Below are 21,458 nucleotides of genomic sequence, written 5' to 3' on the forward strand. Positions count from 1 at the left end.
GAAATATTCCTGTGATATATTTTATTACTGTGGCGCTTAATATGTAAACTATAGTTAAACGACATTATTTTATTATTATATGCCCATATGTATTATAATACAAACTGTATTATACAACAATGACACAGCCTATTTCATTGTAAAATGATCAACAGTGAATAAAATTCTTGATTCATATATGACAAAACCTGTCAGCTGTTTCTGGATGTCCATTCAGTCCAGTATCATTAATAAATACTTCTCCATCTCCAGAACTGTGAAATATAATTACAATAGTCTTCGTGTTACTGACAGATTCAATCCACTAAAAGGAATGTTACATAAAAAACATGTAGCTACTCGTAAAGTGCTGTAGTTGGATTGAAACATCTCGAGAGAAGTACATAGAGCACGGATATTTAAAGATCATTTACAGCTCCAGGTTAATAAAGGAAACCAGTGCCAATGATGTTTGTGCAGACCGTGATGATAAACAAGGGATTCAGATCAATCAATCTACGTAGTCCTCTATGCTCAGAAACTTATGTAATTAGTTAGTTAAGATAATAAGAACCACAGTCTAACAGAAGACTGTGATAAGAACTGGAACACTTTTGTCATGAAAAAAATTACTTGTAGTCTTCGAAGAAAAACTTAACTATGTGTTTATTTGTGGGGTACACTGTCTAGGACTTTTTTTTATTTTTGTAAAGTAAACTGTACCGGTAAGTCCTAAAAACAGCATAAATGGCTTCGGCACTTCTACACATTGTGATAACTTACACGAGATTAAAAACTATAGTAATAAATAAGTTTGAAGTTCGTGCTGAATGAATCGAACAGTTCCTTGTCCTAAAGGCGAATGTGAGCTTTCGTTTTCTGCCACAGAAAGCGCTATGACCTGTGGTTCCGATGCCAGCCGAGCACAACCGATCGGCTCACCCGATCAGCACCAAGATTTGCTGTCCCTAGACACAAGTGGTTGTCTTGGGGACCTGCAGAGCCGCTGAGGCAGTGCTTGACAACATTTATTTATTTATTCTTTGCCCATGGACTCCAGCTGAAAATCCAGCTGAGAGTATTGGGTGTGTCATGCAATAGGCTATTAACATCAAACTTGAAACTTCCTGGCAGATTAAAACTGTGTGCCGGACCGAGACTCCAACTCGGGACCTTTGCCTTTCGTGGGCAAGTGCTCTACCGACTGAGCTACCCAAGCACATTCTGGAAACATCAAACTTGATTTCATTATATATAAATGAAACAAATAATTAAACAGGAATAGTCTATAAGCATACAAAGGTATTACATGTTTCACATTATATATACACACAAATCCAGACAACATACAGAATTGATCATTTTAAAGGTACATTTCAGTAATGATACAACATATTTAAACACCATCTTAGTATTCACTCAAACTGTATACACATTTCTCTGTGAGATATAGTTTCAAATGATTTTTAAAACATTTTAGGTCTGTTTCTTTTTTAATGATTTTTGGGAGTTTATTAAAAAACCTTCTGGCTGCTTCTTCAGGGGCAGTCATAGACAGTTTTAGATTTCTGTTTATCATGTAGTAATTTTCATTTCCTCTTGTACCGTGTTTATGTACATCTTTATTTAGGAGGTGTTTATCGCTTGACCTTACCGCCATTATGCTTTGGTATATGTGCAGTGAATATATTGTCATAATATTATAGTGTACAAAAGTTTGCCTACAGGTCTGTCTTGGTGGTATTTTTGCAATGCATCTCACTGCCCTTTTCTGAATTGTGAATATTCGTTTTAAGTAGCCAGCTTGTGCACTTCCCCATATATGAACTGAATATGACAAATGTAGAAAGACAAGTCCATAATACATTGATCTGAGGACTTTATCATCCACAGCCTTAGCTGTTTTATGCATGATGAAGATCTGATTGTTTATCTTTGTACACAGTGCATCTATGTGCTCCCCCCATGCCAAATGTTTGTCTATTGTAGTTCCTAGAAAGTTTGTGCTGGTTACTTCTTTAACAGTTTTTCCATTTATATTAACATTTATTGTTACAGAGGTTGTACAGAGATTCAGGGAGAGCATAAGAGAGCAATTGACAGGAATGGGGGAAATAAATACAGTAGAAGAAGAATGGGTAGCTTTGAGGGATGAAGTAGTGAAGGCAGCAGAGGATCAAGTAGGTAAAAAGACTAGGGCTAGTAGAAATCCTTGGGTAACAGAAGAAATATTGAATTTAATTGATGAAAGGAGAAAATATAAAAATGCAGTAAATGAAACAGGCAAAAAGGAATACAAACGTCTCAAAAATGAGATCGACAGGAAGTGCAAAATGGCTAAGCAGGGATGGCTAGAGGACAAATGTAAGGATGTAGAGGCCTATCTCACTAGGGGTAAGATAGATACCGCCTACAGGAAAATTAAAGAGACCTTTGGAGATAAGAGAACGACTTGTATGAATATCAAGAGCTCAGATGGAAACCCAGTTCTAAGCAAAGAAGGGAAAGCAGAAAGGTGGAAGGAGTATATAGAGGGTCTATACAAGGGCGATGTACTTGAGGACAATATTATGGAAATGGAAGAGGATGTAGATGAAGATGAAATGGGAGATATGATACTGCGTGAAGAGTTTGACAGAGCACTGAAAGACCTGAGTCGAAACAAGGCCCCCGGAGTAGACAATATTCCATTGGAACTACTGACGGCCGTGGGAGAGCCAGTCCTGACAAAACTCTACCATCTGGTGAGCAAGATGTATGAAACAGGCGAAATACCCTCAGACTTCAAGAAGAATATAATAATTCCAATCCCAAAGAAAGCAGGTGTTGACAGATGTGAAAATTACCGAACTATCAGCTTAATAAGTCACAGCTGCAAAATACTAACACGAATTCTTTACAGACGAATGGAAAAACTAGTAGAAGCCAACCTCGGGGAAGATCAGTTTGGATTCCGTAGAAACACTGGAACACGTGAGGCAATACTGACCTTACGACTTATCTTAGAAGAAAGATTAAGGAAAGGCAAACCTACGTTTCTAGCATTTGTAGACTTAGAGAAAGCTTTTGACAATGTTGACTGGAATACTCTCTTTCAAATTCTAAAGGTGGCAGGGGTAAAATACAGGGAGCGAAAGGCTATTTACAATTTGTACAGAAACCAGATGGCAGTTATAAGAGTCGAGGGACATGAAAGGGAAGCAGTGGTTGGGAAGGGAGTAAGACAGGGTTGTAGCCTCTCCCCGATGTTGTTCAATCTGTATATTGAGCAAGCAGTAAAGGAAACAAAAGAAAAATTCGGAGTAGGTATTAAAATTCATGGAGAAGAAATAAAAACTTTGAGGTTCGCCGATGACATTGTAATTCTGTCAGAGACAGCAAAGGACTTGGAAGAGCAGTTGAATGGAATGGACAGTGTCTTCAAAGGAGGATATAAGATGAACATCAACAAAAGCAAAACAAGGATAATGGAATGTAGTCTAATCAAGTCGGGTGATGCTGAGGGAATTAGATTAGGAAATGAGGCACTTAAAGTAGTAAAGGAGTTTTGCTATTTGGGGAGCAAAATAACTGATGATGGTCGAAGTAGAGAGGATATAAAATGTAGGCTGGCAATGGCAAGGAAAGCGTTTCTGAAGAAGAGAAATTTGTTGACATCGAGTATAGATTTAAGTGTCAGGAAGTCATTTCTGAAAGTATTCGTATGGAGTGTAGCCATGTATGGAAGTGAAACATGGACGATAAATAGTTTGGACAAGAAGAGAATAGAAGCTTTCGAAATGTGGTGCTACAGAAGAATGCTGAAGATTAGATGGGTAGATCACATAACTAATGAGGAAGTATTGAATAGGATTGGGGAGAAGAGAAGTTTGTGGCACAACTTGACCAGAAGAAGGGATCGGTTGGTAGGACATGTTCTGAGGCATCAAGGGATCACCAATTTAGTATTGGAGGGCAGTGTGGAGGGTAAAAATCGTAGAGGGAGACCAAGAGATGAATACACTAAGCAGATTCAGAAGGATGTAGGTTGCAGTAGGTACTGGGAGATGAAAAAGCTTGCACAGGATAGAGTAGCATGGAGAGCTGCATCAAACCAGTCTCAGGACTGAAGACCACAACAACAACAACATTAACATTTATATTATAATTTTCACCATGCTTGGTCTGAAATACTACATCGTACTCGTATACAGGCCTTTGGTGTATAGACACGTTACCGGAGCCACAGAACAGTCAGTATACAGAAACTAAAGTAGGGGGCAGCTCATTTAATAAGTATAAAGCCAACAATTGCTCTCGGCACCATATTGAAACCGAATAAACGCGAACGATAGCTCCGTACTACTTGAACAGAAACTGTTGTACGGTTTAGAGGATACAGCAATATAAGCATAACATATGGATAATACCAGTCCACAAATACACAATTCTTCCTTTTGACCTTGTTTATAAAAATTCAAATGGCTCTGAACACTATGGGACTTAATTTCTGAGGTCATCAGTCCCCCAGAACCAAGAACTACTTAAACCTAACTAACCTAAGGACATCACACACATCCATGCCCAAGGTAGGATTCAAACCTGCGACCGTACGATCACGCGGTTCCAGACTGTAGAATCACTCGGGCACCTCGGTCGGCCCTTGTTTACACACACACACACACACACATACACAGAATACACAAAAAAATTTAAATATACACGTTTATTTTTTTGCCCCTTACTGTATAAACTATTTAAATTTTTTCACATATTTATGTAGTAGGTAAAAATTCATCACCAATATAGTAGCAATTCTGAAAGAAGTAGTCACTCACTGAAATTTTGAATTTATGCACGCCAGTTATTGCCTATTCTTTACAGACGAATGAAAAAACTAGTAGAAGCCAACCTCGGGGAAGATCAGTTTGGATTCCGTAGAAACACTGGAACACGTGAGGCAATACTGACCTTACGACTTATCTTAGAAGAAAGATTAAGGAAAGGCAAACCTACGTTTCTAGCATTTGTAGACTTGGAGAAAGCTTTTGACAATGTTGACTGGAATACTCTCTTTCAAATTCTAAAGGTGGCAGGGGTAAAATACAGGGAGCGAAAGGCTACTTACAATTTGTATAGAAACCAAATGGCAGTTATAGGAATTGAGGGGCATGAAAGGGAAACAGTGGTTGGGAAGGGAGTGAGACAGGGGTGTAGCCTCTCCCCGATGTTATTCAATCTGTATATTGAGCAAGCAGTGAAGGAAACAAAAGAAAAATTCGGAGTAGGTATTAAAATCCATGGAGAAGAAATAAAAACTTTGAGGTTCGCCGATGACATTGTAATTCTGTCAGAGACAGCAAAGGACTTGGAAGAGCAGTTGAACGGAATGGATAGTGTCTTGAAAGGAGGATATAAGATGAACATCAACAAAAGCAAAACGAGGATAATGGAATGTAGTCGAATTAAGTCGGGTGATGGTGAGGGTATTAGATTAGGAAATGAGACACTTAAAGTAGTAAAGGAGTTTTGCTATTTGGGGAGCAAAATAGCTGATGATGGTCGAAGTAGAGAGGATATAAAATGTAGGCTGGCAATGGCAAGGAAAGCGTTTCTGAAGAAGAGAAATTTGTTAACATCCAGTATTGATTTAAGTGTCAGGAAGTCATTTCTGAAAGTATTCGTATGGAGTGTAGCCATGTATGGAAGTGAAACATGGACGATAAATAGTTTGGACAAGAAGAGAATAGAAGCTTTCGAAATGTGGTGCTACAGAAGAATGCTGAAGATTAGATGGGTAGATCACATAACTAATGAGGAAGCATTGAATAGGATTGGGGAGAAGAGAAGTTTGTGGCACAACTTGACCAGAAGAAGGGATCGGTTGGTAGGACATGTTCTGAGGCATCAAGGGATCACCAATTTAGTATTGGAGGGCAGCGTGGAGGGTAAAAATCGTAGAGGGAGACCAAGAGATGAATACACTAAGCAGATTCAGAAGGATGTAGGTTGCAGTAGGTACTGGGAGATGAAAAAGCTTGCACAGGATAGAGTAGCATGGAGAGCTGCATCAAACCAGTCTCAGGACTGAAGACCACAACAACAACAACAACAGTTATTGCCTTAAATTTTTTTAGGTAGTTTGTTGTAGGCCTATAGCTTTTTTTCCTGCTTGCAGAAGTCCTTTTTGTTTCTGTGTTGTGTGAGTAGACTGAACTTATAAATCTTGATTATTCTTTGTGCTGTATGAATGTATATTTTGGTTTTTTGGTGCAATATTGCTGTTTCATGTATGATTTTCCTTATAAACGTTATTATTTCTAAGATATACAGGCATGGTGATGAAAGATTCAGCTTTCTAAATGAAGGTTTGCTTGAAGATCGAAACTGACATTTTTGCTAAATGGAATTAATCTATCCATTGAAATAGAAAAATTACGAAAATAAACGCTAATGAAACAACTTGTGATAACTCTTTAATTAAAATTTATCACATAAGCTTTAAAATTAATTACTCTTCACATGTACAAGCTTCTTTTAGCTTCATATGAAAATGAAGCTAATTTATTTAGTAAATATCGGTTCTTCCTTGCAAATATTTTATTTTACTTCTTAACTTTTCTTTTCTGGGTGTTGTTGTTGAAAAATCAACTTCACTTACAAAACAGGAGCAGCTGTTATGGGATACACTGCAGGAGTTTCGGTGTTTGTATTAACTCCTGGAATTTTCATTCATTTTTTCAGCCTGAAAGTAGCACATAGGTATTATTTTATTGCATATCTGGATGAACAGGCATTAATGAGATTGGCAGTCATCCGAAATTAATTCGAAATAAACTGGTGTGCATAGATAGCCAAAGTGGTTAAAGCGGCCGTTTGTGATAAAAGGAAACCTGATTTCGAGTCCTGGTTTGGAACAAATTTTCATATGTCACTAATACATAGCATATCCATACCTAACACATCTGATGCCAAGAGATTCCCAGTCAACTAATTTCTTTGCAATTATCATAGATAATACTTAAAATGAAGACAGTATACTGCATTAAAATTTAATTTATATACATGTTTTGAATTAAGCCCAAGCCTATAAGTTCACTCTAACATATTATGCAATATGAAGCATAGTCGTTTAATAAATTACTATTGATAAGTATCGCAAAGAAACTTCTGTCAAGGTTTGTCCAAATTATGAGATGTTTACAGCTTTTCCATTACGTAACTGTTGGTGTGGAATGACTGTTTCTTCATCATTTTCTTCCAGCAGTAAGTACAACAATAAACTGCTATCACTAATTTAAGAGACGTGCGTTCACTTGCACGAACTGCTCACGAAACAGGTGCAGCATACTTGCACTTGGGGCTGTCAGGCTGTGCACTCAAATAAAATGCTTTAACTTGTCTCCTTGCTTCAGTCAGATGTAGCTTTCCTATCAATTATAAAAACAATATCGATATCTGAGTTAAATTTAGTAGACAGCAACGTATCACGTAAAATCTGCCAAACATAAAGTAGCCAGCGACGGCATTTTTCACTGCGAACTCTTCAAGTTTTATGGTGCAGAATACTAAGAAGTTAAGTATCACAGTAACTATGAGGAATACTGAAAAAATAGACACTTCATCATTGAGCTGTGGTATGAAACTGTAAGGTACTAAAGAAATCAATTTTTTACGCGAGTTAGTTTCCTCAGACTCAAATAAGACAGATAATACACAGTAGTGAAGAAAACGCGAAAGTGCGAAATAAGTCGTTTTTAAATTTTTGAAGGAGAAGGAGAACCTCTGCCGAAAAACTAGCTCCAGGAGTTGATGTATCTTTGCTTCATTTCACACAGCATTTTTTACAGTTTGATGCGCGTATATTATGTACAGGAAGAAAATCGGAAAACTAATTTTCTCATATGCTACCGCTATCAGCCGCTTCGTGGGAACTGCTCGATACTTGCCTTTGTGGTCTTCTCTCCTTCATTACATACTTCTAAGTTCAACAGTTCATCAAACAGGCAACTGTTTGCATGTAAGTGAACCCAGTAGCTAAAATGCATATAACTAACAAAATAAAAAAATGTATGTAATTTTATCATATACCGAAAATTCGTGATGTATAAAGTCTCAAAAATCAAGAATTGTTCTTCCTATTTCGCCTTTGGTTTCAGACATAGTTGTTTACTCTGTTTCAATACGGTAGACTTCGAGCATGCGCACAAAATTTAGGCACATGGGTTTCAGCCTACTTTCCATTCGGTATAATTTTTATTCTGTGCTTGAGCTATACGGGAGTGAAGGGGGAAGCCAGGAGCGAAATGAGCAGCGGACGAGACACAACCTCCGCGCCATTCTGCGAGAATGACGGGACTCGCAGACGCGAGCTGCAAAATCGCGTCAAGACACTGGTAGTTCTTACGATGGAGCGACAGATCGAGCATTTCGCGATTACAACGTGCGACACTATGACTGCGCTTTGCGTAGCCAAGTAGCAACCAACATTGTTCTCATCATCATCCCCGATCGATGTTTCTGGAGGTCCCTTGGTCGTAAGACGAATAATAAATTCCTAATTGGAAGATATAAAATAAAGCGCCAACCCTCTTAGCACAACAAATAAATATACAGTGGTATCTTTAGCCTGATAGAGTGCATACTCTCAGTGACCCACACGCCTCCCTCCTTCCGAAGAGAACCAGGGCTGTCAGATCTTCGAACAAAGCGGAAGTCTCGCCACCTTACCAGTTCACAGTTTACTGCGAGCAAAATAATTATCTCCTCTGCGTTGTGTCCGTTACTTTAACGTGTGCTATAGAGAATTTTGAGATAACAAGTGAACCTATCGTTTACTTAAGTCTGAAGAAAAATTAGAAATTAAGAGGCTAGGGAGGCTGACTAATAATTTTAACAATTGCGCAGACAGTCATCAGTTCATCAGAAAATTTAATTCCGAAATGTATAGAAAGTTGAACTGTGTGATTTTGATTTGGGAAACGCCTTATTTTGTTTTCTTATTTCGTAATTTGGAGAGCTTTCGTGGACTAAACATGGAGTCTATGACGTTCAACAACTCCATGACAAAATTAGGAACACGAATTTTCTGCGCTCCGAATAACGTTTTGAGTCTGGCGAGTCGAGCAAATGTAAATATGGCTATCCAATTAGACAGTGGGTACAGAAGGTCCATCCCGTTAAACAACCAACAAGTCACCGATAATCGGTACATACTAAATATGATTATAAACTGTATTCTGGATTAAGTCTAGTGCACAGTTAGACTCGGTATTAAAACTGCATTTAGAAAAAGCAACAATTTTCAAAACCACCTCTAAAACCGTCCAGAATGGGCCCCTTCAGTGCGTGCTTGATGTCTGCGAAGGGGAAATTGAAAGCAAATACGAGTGCGGAGTTTTGGTTGTAATAGGTGACAAAACCAGTAAGCCAAGCCACCATTTCGATAATTGTTCACACATACAAATAGCACAAACACACGATGATGCAGCAATTATGAATGACTCTTCACGCATGGTGCAGACTCTTGCTAAGGAAAAATTTTACAGCGCTTGTTACATTCATTGTTATGGTCACAAATTGAATATGGTTATGCTTAAAGCCGCTTCGAATAATAAAAATAAGAGAATGTTCTTCACCACACTTCAAGGGCTTTGCAGCTCTTTTTCAGCATTTCTACAAAGAACAGCAATCCTCGATGAAACTGTATGAAAATGTCTGCCACATTTAGTTCCTACTCGTCGGAATTACCATCAAGGAGTGTCAATACTGTCTTCGAAGGGAAGATATTATCGAGTATGGCAATAGTATGACCAATGGGGAAAAACTGTGTAATGAAAATACAGTCCTACAAGCCTGCGGCTTAGTTATGATTTTGAAGGATAAAAGGTTCATTTTCTGGCTCTCGTTTTTTTTTCATAAAATTGTGATGAGTGTAGATGTTTTGTACGTATAGCTGCAGAAAACGGATATTGACTGAACTTGAGCACATCAGCTGACAGCATTTCCTCCAGAAACTGCAAACATTAGGGAAGGTGTGGTTGAAAATTCAACGAATTTGCACGAGTATCATAAAAGAGGAAGGACTGAAAATCGAGGAGTGATGTGTAATCTACTGTGGGACGCAAAAGAAGTAGTAAGTTACGAGGCAAAAGATAAATTCAAGTTCACTGGTCACCTAGTTGCTGCCTCCCTCTTTCTACTAGAGAAATTCATTACTTACTTTTCCAGTTTTCAAGAAACTTCAGTCAGAGCTACTGTTGAATGCTATTCTTTTTTGGAAGCAAACAAACTTCGAACAGAACTCTTCGTTATTTACGGAAAAGAGGAGTACAAAAGTATGTGTGGAGCTTTGAGCGTGTTGGATTAAATAACAGACAATACTCTTTGTGATACTGAGTGAATGTGTGAAACTCCTGGAAGAGGTAATTACAATTACAATTCGAACGAGACTTCAATCAAAGAGTGACTGAAAATTTCGCAGATACGCAGGAAATAAGAATGGAATTCCTGTATAAGTGATCACCACCAAATCAAACGACGGAGATACAATCGAACGGCATTAACATCGGTGCTACTGAAAAAGGTCGGAAATGGAGGCCTTCTACTTTTTACGTGAATAAGGTTGCAATTCTTAATTTCTTATTTTCTGCAAAGTAATACTTTATTCTGTGTACATGTTTTGGTGTTATTACGAGTAGATGTTGCAGTGCCATGAACAACCGAACTGTTTGTATTATGGATTACAAAAACATGAGCAGTGTGCTGATTTTAACTCCGTTTTTAATGTTTCCCTTGGTGAGCAAAGTGTATCACCAGCTTTCTTGGTCACGAGCCGCCCCTGCTCTCCCGCATTCATGTATTGACGTGCGTACGGAATGCCTAGCAGGTGGATGATTCTTTTCGAGAATTTATTTATTCGTTGCTTATCTTCAACTTCCCCTGGGCGAGGAAACTAAAAAATTTATCGTGGTTAAGACGCACGTCAGCTTGTATCAATACCACCGCCTTCCCTTCGGAAGTGCCTTTGCTCCTGCGTTATTTCAACGGTTTCTTGAACACGTAGCGTCGAGAAAGTTCCGTCCTACCCAAATTATTTAGATGACACCATTGTCTCTGGACAAAATCCAGAACGGTTCTTAAAAGTTTGGAGTCTCCTTTTCAAGTTTTAACTGCCACAGGGTTCAAGTGTAGTTTGGACGAATGTTAATTATTGAATACTGAAACAATATTTGGGACATGGCATTGACCACCACTGTGCTCGTTCCTCGACTAAGCATTTACAGGCCTCCTGCTACAAGTGTGTGACAATTTCAAGCTGTTCTTGACAAACTGACGTACTACATCAAGTTCATTCCAAACACAACGCAAATAGCTGCTCCTTTGCATCGCCTCCAGTGCAAAAATGTTTCCTTAAATTAACTGGAGAATACAAACAATCTTTTCAGAAACTGAAACATGCATTGCTTAGTCGTTCACGTCTTATGGTTTTCGATCCACAAAAGCCAGTACTGCTTGCAGTATATGCATCATCAGGTGGTATAGGGGCTGCTTTATCTCAAGCATTTGGCAACACGGAATGCCCCATGACTTTCGCATCTAAAGCTGGGTTCGCACACGCAACAGAAACTTTGCCACAGCTGGTGGCATACTGCAGGTGCAATGTAGTTGCGTGTGAACTCTCAGTTTTTAGGGGCGTAACTTCAGAGACGCAGCTTTCGTCATGCCACAAAAAGTTCAACTTCATTCTACTTAGTTCCACCACTTTTCTTCCACCACTGTTCCCTAGTGGCTGTATTTCGGAACAAGAGCATTCTGTCGCAGTCATCGTGGTGTAATTGCTCCTGTAATCCATTCTTATTACTAAGAAAAGTGAAAACAGTGGTCGGCTGGTATACTTTCGCACCTTCTGGAATTACAAGACAAGAAACTAAGTTTGTTTGGTTTTCTTTAGAGGTGTGTGTGTGTGTGTGTGTGTGTGTGTGTGCAAACCAGTGATGTATCCCACAATCTTCAATGACCTTTGGGTGAATAAATAAACAAACTAAATATGTAAACAAAAAGCAAGGTGTGTCAACTACGTGATTTGTGAAACCAAGCACTATAAAAATTATAGATTACGCGCATGAAATAGCCCCCCAATGTGACGTGGCAGTTTGTTCTTGTTGTGGTCTTCAATCCTGAGACTAGTTTGATGCAGCTCTCCATGCTACTCTCTCCTGTGCAAGCTTCTTCATCTCCGAGTACCTACTGCAACCTACATCCTTCTGAATCTGCTTAGTGTATTCATCTCTTGGTCTCCCTCTACGATTTTTACCCTCCACGATATCCTCCGATACTAAATTGGTGATCCCTTGATGCCTCAGGACATGTCCTACCAACCGATCCCTTCTTCTAGTCAAGTTTTGCCACAAACTTCTCTTCTCCCCAATCCTATTCAACACCTCCTCATTAGTTATGTGATCTACCCATCTAATCTTCAGCATTCTTCTGTAGCACCACATTTCGAAAGCTTCTATTCTCTTCTTGTCTAAACTATTTATCGTCCCTGTTTCACTTCCATACATGGCTACACTCCATACAAATACTTTCAGAAATGACTTCCTGACACTTAAATCAATACTGGATGTTAACAAATTTCTCTTCTTCAGAAACGCTTTCCTTCCCATTGTCAGTCTACATTTTATATCCTCTCTACTTCGACCATCATCAGCTATTTTGCTCCCCAAATAGCAAAACTCCTTTACTACTTTAAGTGTCTCATTTCCTAATCTAATACCCTCACCATCACCCGACTTAATTCGACTACATTCCATTATCCTCGTTTTGCTTTTGTTGATGTTCATCTTATATCCTCCTTTCAAGACACTATCCATTCCGTTCAACTGCTCTTCCAAGTCCTTTGCTGTCTCTGACAGAATTACAATGTCATCGGCGAACCTCAAAGTTTTTATTTCTTCTCCATGGATTTTAATACCTACTCCGAATTTTTCTTTTGTTTCCTTCACTGCTTGCTCAATATACAGATTGAATAACATTGGGGAGAGGCTACACCCCTGTCTCACTCCCTTCCCAACCACTGTTTCCCTTTCATGCCCCTCAATTCCTATAACTGCCATTTGGTTTCTATACAAATTGTAAGTAGCCTTTCGCTCCCTGTATTTTACCCCTGCCACCTTCAGAATTTGAAAGAGAGTATTCCAGTCAACATTGTCAAAATCTTTTTCTAAGTCTACAAATGCTAGAAACGTAGGTTTGCCTTTCCTTAATCTTTCTTTTAAGATAAGTCGTAGGATCAGTATTGCCTCACGTGTTCCAACATTTCTACGGAATCCAAACTGATCTTCCCCGAGGTCGGCTTCTACTAGTTTTTCCACTCGTCTGTAAAGAATTCGCATTAGTATTTTGCAGCCGTGACTTATTAAACTGATAGTTCGGTAATTTTCACATCTGTCAACACATGCTTTCTTTGGGATTGGAATTATTATATTCTTCTTGAAGTGGCAGTTATTAAACAAAAAATTTGTTATTCGAAAACCTACCTCAACGAACACAAGATTCAAATGTCTAGGAAGGGCGGACTGTCTGCAGATGATATTAACATGCCAGCTGTTGGTAAGTTCGCCGTAGCAGACAGCATTTTTTTCTCCGAATGTTACTGCTTTTATAAATGTGTTTGTGGGTCCTGATTCATCCTTGCGCGAAATCTATTTGCGGATTCAACATTTGGGTTTCGTCTTCCTTGTAGTTAATTCCTGTCACAGCTCTAATGCTTTAACCTGCACTTTAACATTGACACCCGCTCGGATGATTTCAATTGACGCCGTACTGAACGCTGTGCAACTATGTAGAATTTGTGGCGTCCTATGTGAGTGGTAGTTCATGGTGGCACTGCAGAAAGCCGTAAGCTATGGTGCAACATGAGTTGCGGGTGTGAACCCGGCTTAAGAGGTTGAAAACATGGAGGAGGGTATTGAGGGAAGGACAGAAGATGCAACAAATTAGCTACCAAATAAGAATCATGAGAAAATAAAAGGGGAAATTCGTAAACTTCGTACAGGATTTAACATGACAGCTTCCATACCAACTGCAGAAACCGAACAAGCACAGAAACAGCTCACATTTAAGAACCATCAGGAAAATATGAACAAACAGCAATAGAAGATAATCAAAGAGGCAGATAAAAATCACAGCGACCTGCAGTGGAAGGCCAGAGCCACGTTAGGAGAGGAGTCAGGTTCGAATGAAACACACAACTGTGTGCCACTAATTAGCAGTAATGCTAGAGATGGAAATGAGTGGAGATATTTCCTTAACAATAGTGAGAACTCTCATGGCCGACGTAGACAGGAAGAAGTAAGAAGAATGGAACAACAGGTAGGATGAGCATAAGTAAGGAGGTGCCATTTGATTACAAGCCTTTCATGCAAGTACAGAAGTTCCAAAACTATAACGAAGAGGGGAACGTGTTTCACTCCAAAACTTGGATTTCACAGTTTGATTCATCGATGCCTCCATCACGGCCACTGCAATACGAACTAGAATTTGTGTGTGGTCATTTTGAAGAAACGGTAGCAGGAAATATGAGGCATGGCAGCTGTGTGTAAATCGTATGAGGAGTTTAGGGATGCATTCCTGGCGTAGAACACAGGAAACACAAGAGAGAATTAAACATGAAATGATAATTGGGAAAGATTGCGCTGCGTCAGGTTTCAAAAGGCTGGCGAGATTCCTAGATATGATAGTAAAGAAGAACCGTTTCCTATAAGTGCTGTAAACTCCCAGTTAGTTCAGTACTGCTACACAAAGCAGCTGTAGAATTATCAGCAAATGTTGGCAGGTCGATGCAACGATGACATAAACAGGATTCTTAACACCGCTACATGAACTGGAGTTTGTGTTCAATGAGCAGTTTAATAGGGAAGGAAGACAGGAGCTTGAGAGCCAATTCGATGGGTTATCGTGATGTCAGAACAATACCGATTGCAATACCAGGAACTGACCTTTTGGTGGTGGCAGTCATTTGCAGGGTGCGTCGGGAGGTGGAAATTATGTGCACTATTGTGGACAGCAGAATGGGAGCTAGTGCAGCCACAGAAACAACAATTATGATCCACAGAACGGGGGCTAGAACCACAAGAAGACTAACAGTTATCGACCACAGAATGGGCGTTGGAACAGCCACAGGTTCAATAATAATGGACAGTGGTCTATGCAGAATGAAGTGGCTGAAGATAGGAAGTGCGAATGAGAGGAGATTATCGAAATTAGAGCACTGAATCCAGTGTCCAGCATGGACTTAGCTCTTCAAAGCACTGACTAGGGGAAGATGTAGTAGAGGTCGACTTTACACCCACCACGCAAATCAGAATCAGCCACATAAATGTTATAAAATATTACAACTTTTCCAAAGTACTGTTAGAAGAGAATCAGATTACAGTGACATAGGGTATTCATGTTCCAATATGGAAGTGCAAAATGGCTAAGCAGGGATGGATAGAGGACAAATGTAAGGATGTAGAGGCCTATCTCACTAGGGGTAAGATAGATACAGCCTACAGGAAAATTAAAGAGACCTTTGGAGATAAGAGAACGACTTGTATGAATATCAAGAGCTCAGATGGAAACCCAGTTCTAAGCAAAGAAGGGAAAGCAGAAAGGTGGAAGGAGTATATAGAGGGTCTATACAAGGGCGATGTACTTGAGGACAATATTATGGAAGTGGAAGAGGATGTAGATGAAGATGAAATGGGAGATATGATACTGCGTGAAGAGTTTGACAGAGCACTGAAAGACCTGAGTCGAAACAAGGCCCCCGGAGTAGACAACATTCCATTGGAACTACTGACGGCCTTGGGAGAGCCAGTCCTGACAAAACTCTACCATCTGGTGAGCAAGATGTATGAAACGGGCGAAATACCCTCAGACTTCAAGAAGAATATAATAATTCCAATCGCAAAGAAAGCAGGTGTTGACAGATGTGAAAATTACCGAACTATCAGTTTAATAAGTCACAGCTGCAAAATACTAACACGAATTCTTTACAGACGAATGGAAAAACTAGTAGAACCCAACCTCGGGGAAGATCAGTTTGGATTCCGTAGGAACACTGGAACACGCGAGGCAATACTGACCTTACGACTTATCTTTGAAGAAAGATTAAGGAAAGGCAAACCTATGTTTCTAGCATTTGTAGACTTAGAGAAAGCTTTTGACAATGTTGACTGGAATACTCTCTTTCAAATTCTAAAGGTGGCAGGGGTAAAATACAGGGAGCGAAAGGCTATTTACAATTTGAACAGAAACCAGATGGCAGTTATAAGAGTCGAGGGACATGAAAGGGAAGCAGTGGTTGGGAAGGGAGTAAGACAGGGTTGTAGCCTCTCCCCGATGTTGTTCAATCTGTATATTGAGCAAGCAGTAAAGGAAACAAAAGAAAAATTCGGAGTAGGTATTAAAATTCATGGAGAAGAAATAAAAACTTTGAGGTTCGCCGATGACATTGTAAATCTGCCAGAGACAGCAAAGGACTTGGAAGAGCAGTTGAATGGAATGGACAGTGTCTTGAAAGGAGGATATAAGATGAACATCAACAAAAGCAAAACAAGGATAATGGAATGTAGTCGAATTAAGTCGGGTGATGCTGAGGGAATTAGATTAGGAAATGAGACACTTAAAGTAGTAAAGGAGTTTTGCTATTTGGGGAGCAAAATAACTGATGATGGTCGAAGTAGAAAGGATATAAAATGTAGACTGGCAATGGCAAGGAAAGCGTTTCTGAGGAAGAGAAATTTGTTAACATCGAGTATAGATTTAAGTGTCAGGAAGTCATTTCTGAAAGTATTTGTATGGAGTGTAGCCATGTATGGAAGTGAAACGTGGACGATAAATAGTTTGGACAAGAAGAGAATAGAAGCTTTCGAAATGTGGTGCTACAGAAGAATGCTGAAGATTAGATGGGTAGATCACATAACTAATGAGGAAGTATTGAATAGGATTGGGGAGAAGAGAAGTTTGTGGCACAACTTGACCAGAAGAAGGGATCGGTTAGTAGGACATGTTCTGAGGCATCAAGGGATCACCAATTTGGTATTGGAGGGCAGCGTGGAGGGTAAAAATCGTAGAGGGAGACCAAGAGATGAATACACTAAGCAGATTCAGAAGGATGTAGGTTGCGGTAGGTACTGGGAGATGAAAAAGCTTGCACAGGATAGAGTAGCATGGAGAGCTGCATCAAACCAGTCTCAGGACTGAAGACCACAACAACAACAACAGGGTATTCATCCTGTAATTAAAGAATAGGTGGGAGAAATGAAGCTGTGAGGGATCTTGGACAGAGGAAGTCAGATTTCTATGACAGCAGAGACCACTTTCTACAGATGTGCAGAAAACTTCAATTGGCCATCATTACCATTAAGAAAGACAAGAATAAAAGGAGTCATATTGGACATAGTTACAGAAGTAAACCGACAAACAAGGCTCAAACTGATTTGCCAAGAACACATACTGATAGGAAATTTCCTAATGGACCCTAAGCTAACGACTGATTTAATTACTGACATGGCCTTTCTCAATGCTATGCGTGATGCCTTCAATGACTGCCACAGCACAATACTGTTAAATGATGTTTCGCAAAACACGAAGAAATTCTGGTCGTATGTAGAGGCTGTTAGCGGCACCAAAGTGGATGTCCAGTCCCTAGCGAATGAGACAGGAATTGAAATTCAGGGTTGCAAAGGAAAAGCTGAAATGCTTGAATCTGTTTTCACATGTCGCTTTACAAAGGCAAACCCAGGAGAATTGCCATAATTTAGCCCTCGTACTGCTGAAAAGATGAATTAAATAAGTATTAGTGTCAGTGCTGTTGAGAAACAGCTGAAACCGTTAAAATTGAACAAAGTTCCAGGGCCCAATGGGATCCCTATCAGATTCTATACCGAATTTGCGGCTGAGTTAGTTCCTCTTCTAAATAATTAATCGTATATCACTCGAACAAATCACTCTGCCCAGTTCTTGGAAAAACCACAGGTTTGGAAGAACAGCAGTAGAAGTGTTCCTTGGAACTACCGTCCAGTATCTTTGACGTCGATTTGTTTTAGAATATTAGAACATGTTCTGAGCTCAAACATTTTCTCAAATGATGTGCTGAAAAATCTGGATCAAGGCAGTCAGATTGATGCTGTATTTCTTGATTTCCGAAAAGTTTTGACACATTACCACACCTACGCTTATTGTCAGCAGTACTATCATGTGGTATCAAGTGAAATTTTGACTGGATTGAGGACTTCTTGATAGGGAGGACGCAGCATGTTATCTTGGATGGCGAGTCATCATCAGATATAGAAGTAACTTCAGATGTGCCACAGGGAAGTGTGTTAGGATCCTTGCTGTTCATGTTATATACTGATGACCTTCTAGACAATATTGATAATAACCTCAGACTTTTTGCAGATGATGCAGTTATCTACAATGAAATACTGTCTGAAAGAAACTGCATAAATATTCAGTAAGATCTCGATAAGATTTCAAACTGGTGCAAAGGTGTCAACTCACCTTAAATGTCCAGAAATGTAAAATTGTGCACTTCACAAAACCAAAAAACATAGTATCCTACGACTATAATATGAATGAATCGTAGTTGGAATCTGCCAACTCTTACAAATACCTGGGTGTAACGATTTGTAGGGATATGAAATGGAATGATCACATAGGCTCAATCGTCGGTAAAGCAGGTGGTAGGATTCGGTTTATTGGTAGAATGCTGGGGAAGTGCAATCAGTCTACAAAGGAGACTGCTTACAAATCAATAGTGAGACCAGTTAAATGGTGTGAACTCTTATGGGACTTAACTGCTAAGATCATCAGTCCCTAAGCTTACACACTACTTAACCTAAATTATCCTAAGGACAAACACACACACCCATGCCCGAGGGAGGACTCGAACCTCCGCCAGGACTAGCCGCACAGTCCATGACTGCAGCGCCTTAGACCGCTCGGCTAATCAGGCGCAGCAATGAGACCAGTTCTAGAATATTGCTGAAGTGTGTGGGCCCATACCAAATAGGACAGACAGGGCATAGTTGAACTTACACAGAGAAGGGTAGCATGAATAGTCACATGTTTGTTTGATCTGTGGAGACAGGGCCACAGAGATATTGTAGGAACTGAACTGGCAGACTCTTGAAGATAGACGTAAACTAGCCTGAGAAACCCTATTAACAAAGTTTCAAGGAACGGCTTTAATTGATGATTCTGGGGATATACCAAAAATCTCCTACATATCATTCACATAGGAATCGTGAGGATAAGGTTAGAATGATAGAGCATGCATAGGCATTCAAACTATCATTCTTCCTGAGCTCCATACGCAATTGGAACAGGAAGAAACCCTAGTAACTGGAACAGTGGGATGTACCCTCTGCTGTGCACCTCACGGTGGTTTGCAGAGTATAGATGCAGATGTTGGTGTAGATGTACATCAGTTAGGGAGACATCGAAATTATTTATAGAAAGCATCGAATGTAGTACCGAAAACGATAAATATTTGCACCCACAGAAGTGTAAACACCCCTCTCCTGATGCTTTTGCGGGGATGACGATGTGTTACAGAACACTGAACACAAAGATCACAAACTTTAAGAGTCTCTGAAACCATGACTTTCTACATCAAATTTAATCCGAAACAAACCAACAAAATCCCAGAGGGATGTATCATGGTGGAGGGGGGGGGGGGGGGGGGCAAGGCCAGCATGAGTGTTCTTGTGAGTGCGGTTTGCCTACATTCAGGGGCAAGCATACATTTTGTTAAGTGGTTGGTGACCTCCTGGGGATAATTCATCCATTTGATTGACAGGTCATTAAGATATTGTTCAGTTAAGTGGTTTTCCAAGAAACCCCTCCCCATCCCATCCTCCTACCTCCCCTCCTCCCCCTTCTCAGGGAACACCTCTCGTCAATATAAGCATATTTTTTATATCAATCTGATTGACTAATTAATTAAATCGATCAATTAATTAACCCCTCCCACTCTCCTCCTCCACCTTCAAATTGGCAGGAAAAAGACTCAGTTGATCGGCCACTTGGTGGGAAACTGATTGAGTGTATGGAATATTGTTTAAACAATTTAGAAATGTGTGGAATATTGTTTATTTAAACAATTTATGTGATACAAGGAGGTGTATCGAATATAATTTATTTAAATAATTTGTCAGGGAAACGATAGTAGTAAGGAATATTTAAACAACTGTAGCGCTTTTTTATTCTGATCGCACATGGAAACGCTGAATAGGCTTAGTTTATATCTTATGCCGCAGTCACGAATGTTGAGGCTCTTATTTTTTATTTTCCTCGTTTTTCGTAGCACACTGGTGTCTAAGCACAGATGGGAAAATAGGTACAATTACATATCTTAAAGTTCAGAACATATTTCGAAACCCACATTCCCTTTCTGCAGATGGACATATTACTAGAATCTCAGCGGCAAACTATTTTGTACAGATCGCGAAACATACAGCAGTCATATTGCATTGACAGTTAAACACAGCAGAAGTGGTGTTCAGGTCATGAATGGAAAAGTGCCGTATAGTAGCCACCGTTAGGAGTCTCCCAAGCGTGAGTCTATCGTCAGCACATCACCATGAAGTCCAAAACCGCCCGATATCCTAATTACAGATCAGATACTAAACACCAGCAACCACGGACCGCATATCGGCCGTATTTGATCTTACAGCCCCCAAACAAAGCATCAAGTGCCGGCATTCTGTTGATCGGTAAATTCCAGACTCGCTCCCTGTCTTTCTCAAGAAGCGACTCCCTGTTTGTCTGTGTGAACCAACATCCTGAAACATCTCTCCTCAAAATGCAGTGTTCCAATTGGCTAACGCTGGAGACAATAGGAGAGCTGATGTAATTTCGATGTCAAAAATAGAGTGAAATAAGCCACATGCGCTACCATACCAAATAAATTGTTTAACAATTTACAGGAGTCAATTAGATCACTTAAAAAACTCGCCTCCACCTTACCATTATCATTCTTCGTAACAAAACATGTTTTCAACGTTTTTTCACCCACAAACATTATGCAAATCAAGTAATGAAATTTCCACCACAAATAGATCTTAGCATTAAATACATCCGAGATCTTGGTCGCACCAATGTCTGAGAGCACAAACACGCTCCTCCATCATAATGTTCCACTACACATATCTGGTGAAAAAAAAATCCTATCTATCACATAAACCAGCGATTGCGAGGCACTCGTCGTTCGCCATCTACAGGGTAGCCCCCATCGACACCAGTCGGGGAGAGACCTGCACCCACACAGGCCATGCCTGCCCGTACTGAACGCAACCGCGCACAGAAGGAGATGGAGGAGGAAGGAATTACTGTGTGGTAGGACAGAGACAACGGCAAATATCACTGAAAGACAGAGTCCACTGCGAAGTTTTGAGAATCACAAAACACATCACATTTAAACTACGAACTAGTCCGAAGCAGTAGTT

General features: G+C 39.8%; 2 protein-coding genes across 3 annotated transcripts in view; one reads left to right on the top strand and one right to left on the bottom strand.

Moving 5' to 3' along the window:
- The window catches only part of LOC126473853 (uncharacterized), a 56,435-nt gene extending 49,732 nt beyond the window's left edge, over window positions 1-6,703 (bottom strand). Inside the window, exon 1 of one of the 2 annotated variants that reach the window (XR_007586530.1) lies at window positions 6,620-6,700. Coding sequence is in view for 1 of the 2 variants with exons in the window: in XM_050101182.1 (XP_049957139.1) it covers window positions 6,620-6,690 (71 nt within the window). In the remaining variant the exon portion in view is untranslated. Of the gene's footprint in view, window positions 1-6,619 lie in introns of both variants that reach the window. The other variant, XM_050101182.1, reaches the window with a different exon arrangement.
- LOC126473852 (beta-alanine-activating enzyme) overlaps window positions 1-21,458 on the top strand; it is a 446,532-nt gene that overhangs the window by 223,825 nt on the left and 201,249 nt on the right. The gene's annotated exons all lie outside the window — the stretch shown is intronic.

Source organism: Schistocerca serialis, chromosome 4, assembly GCF_023864345.2.
Source record: "Schistocerca serialis cubense isolate TAMUIC-IGC-003099 chromosome 4, iqSchSeri2.2, whole genome shotgun sequence".
NCBI lineage: Eukaryota > Metazoa > Arthropoda > Insecta > Orthoptera > Acrididae > Schistocerca > Schistocerca serialis.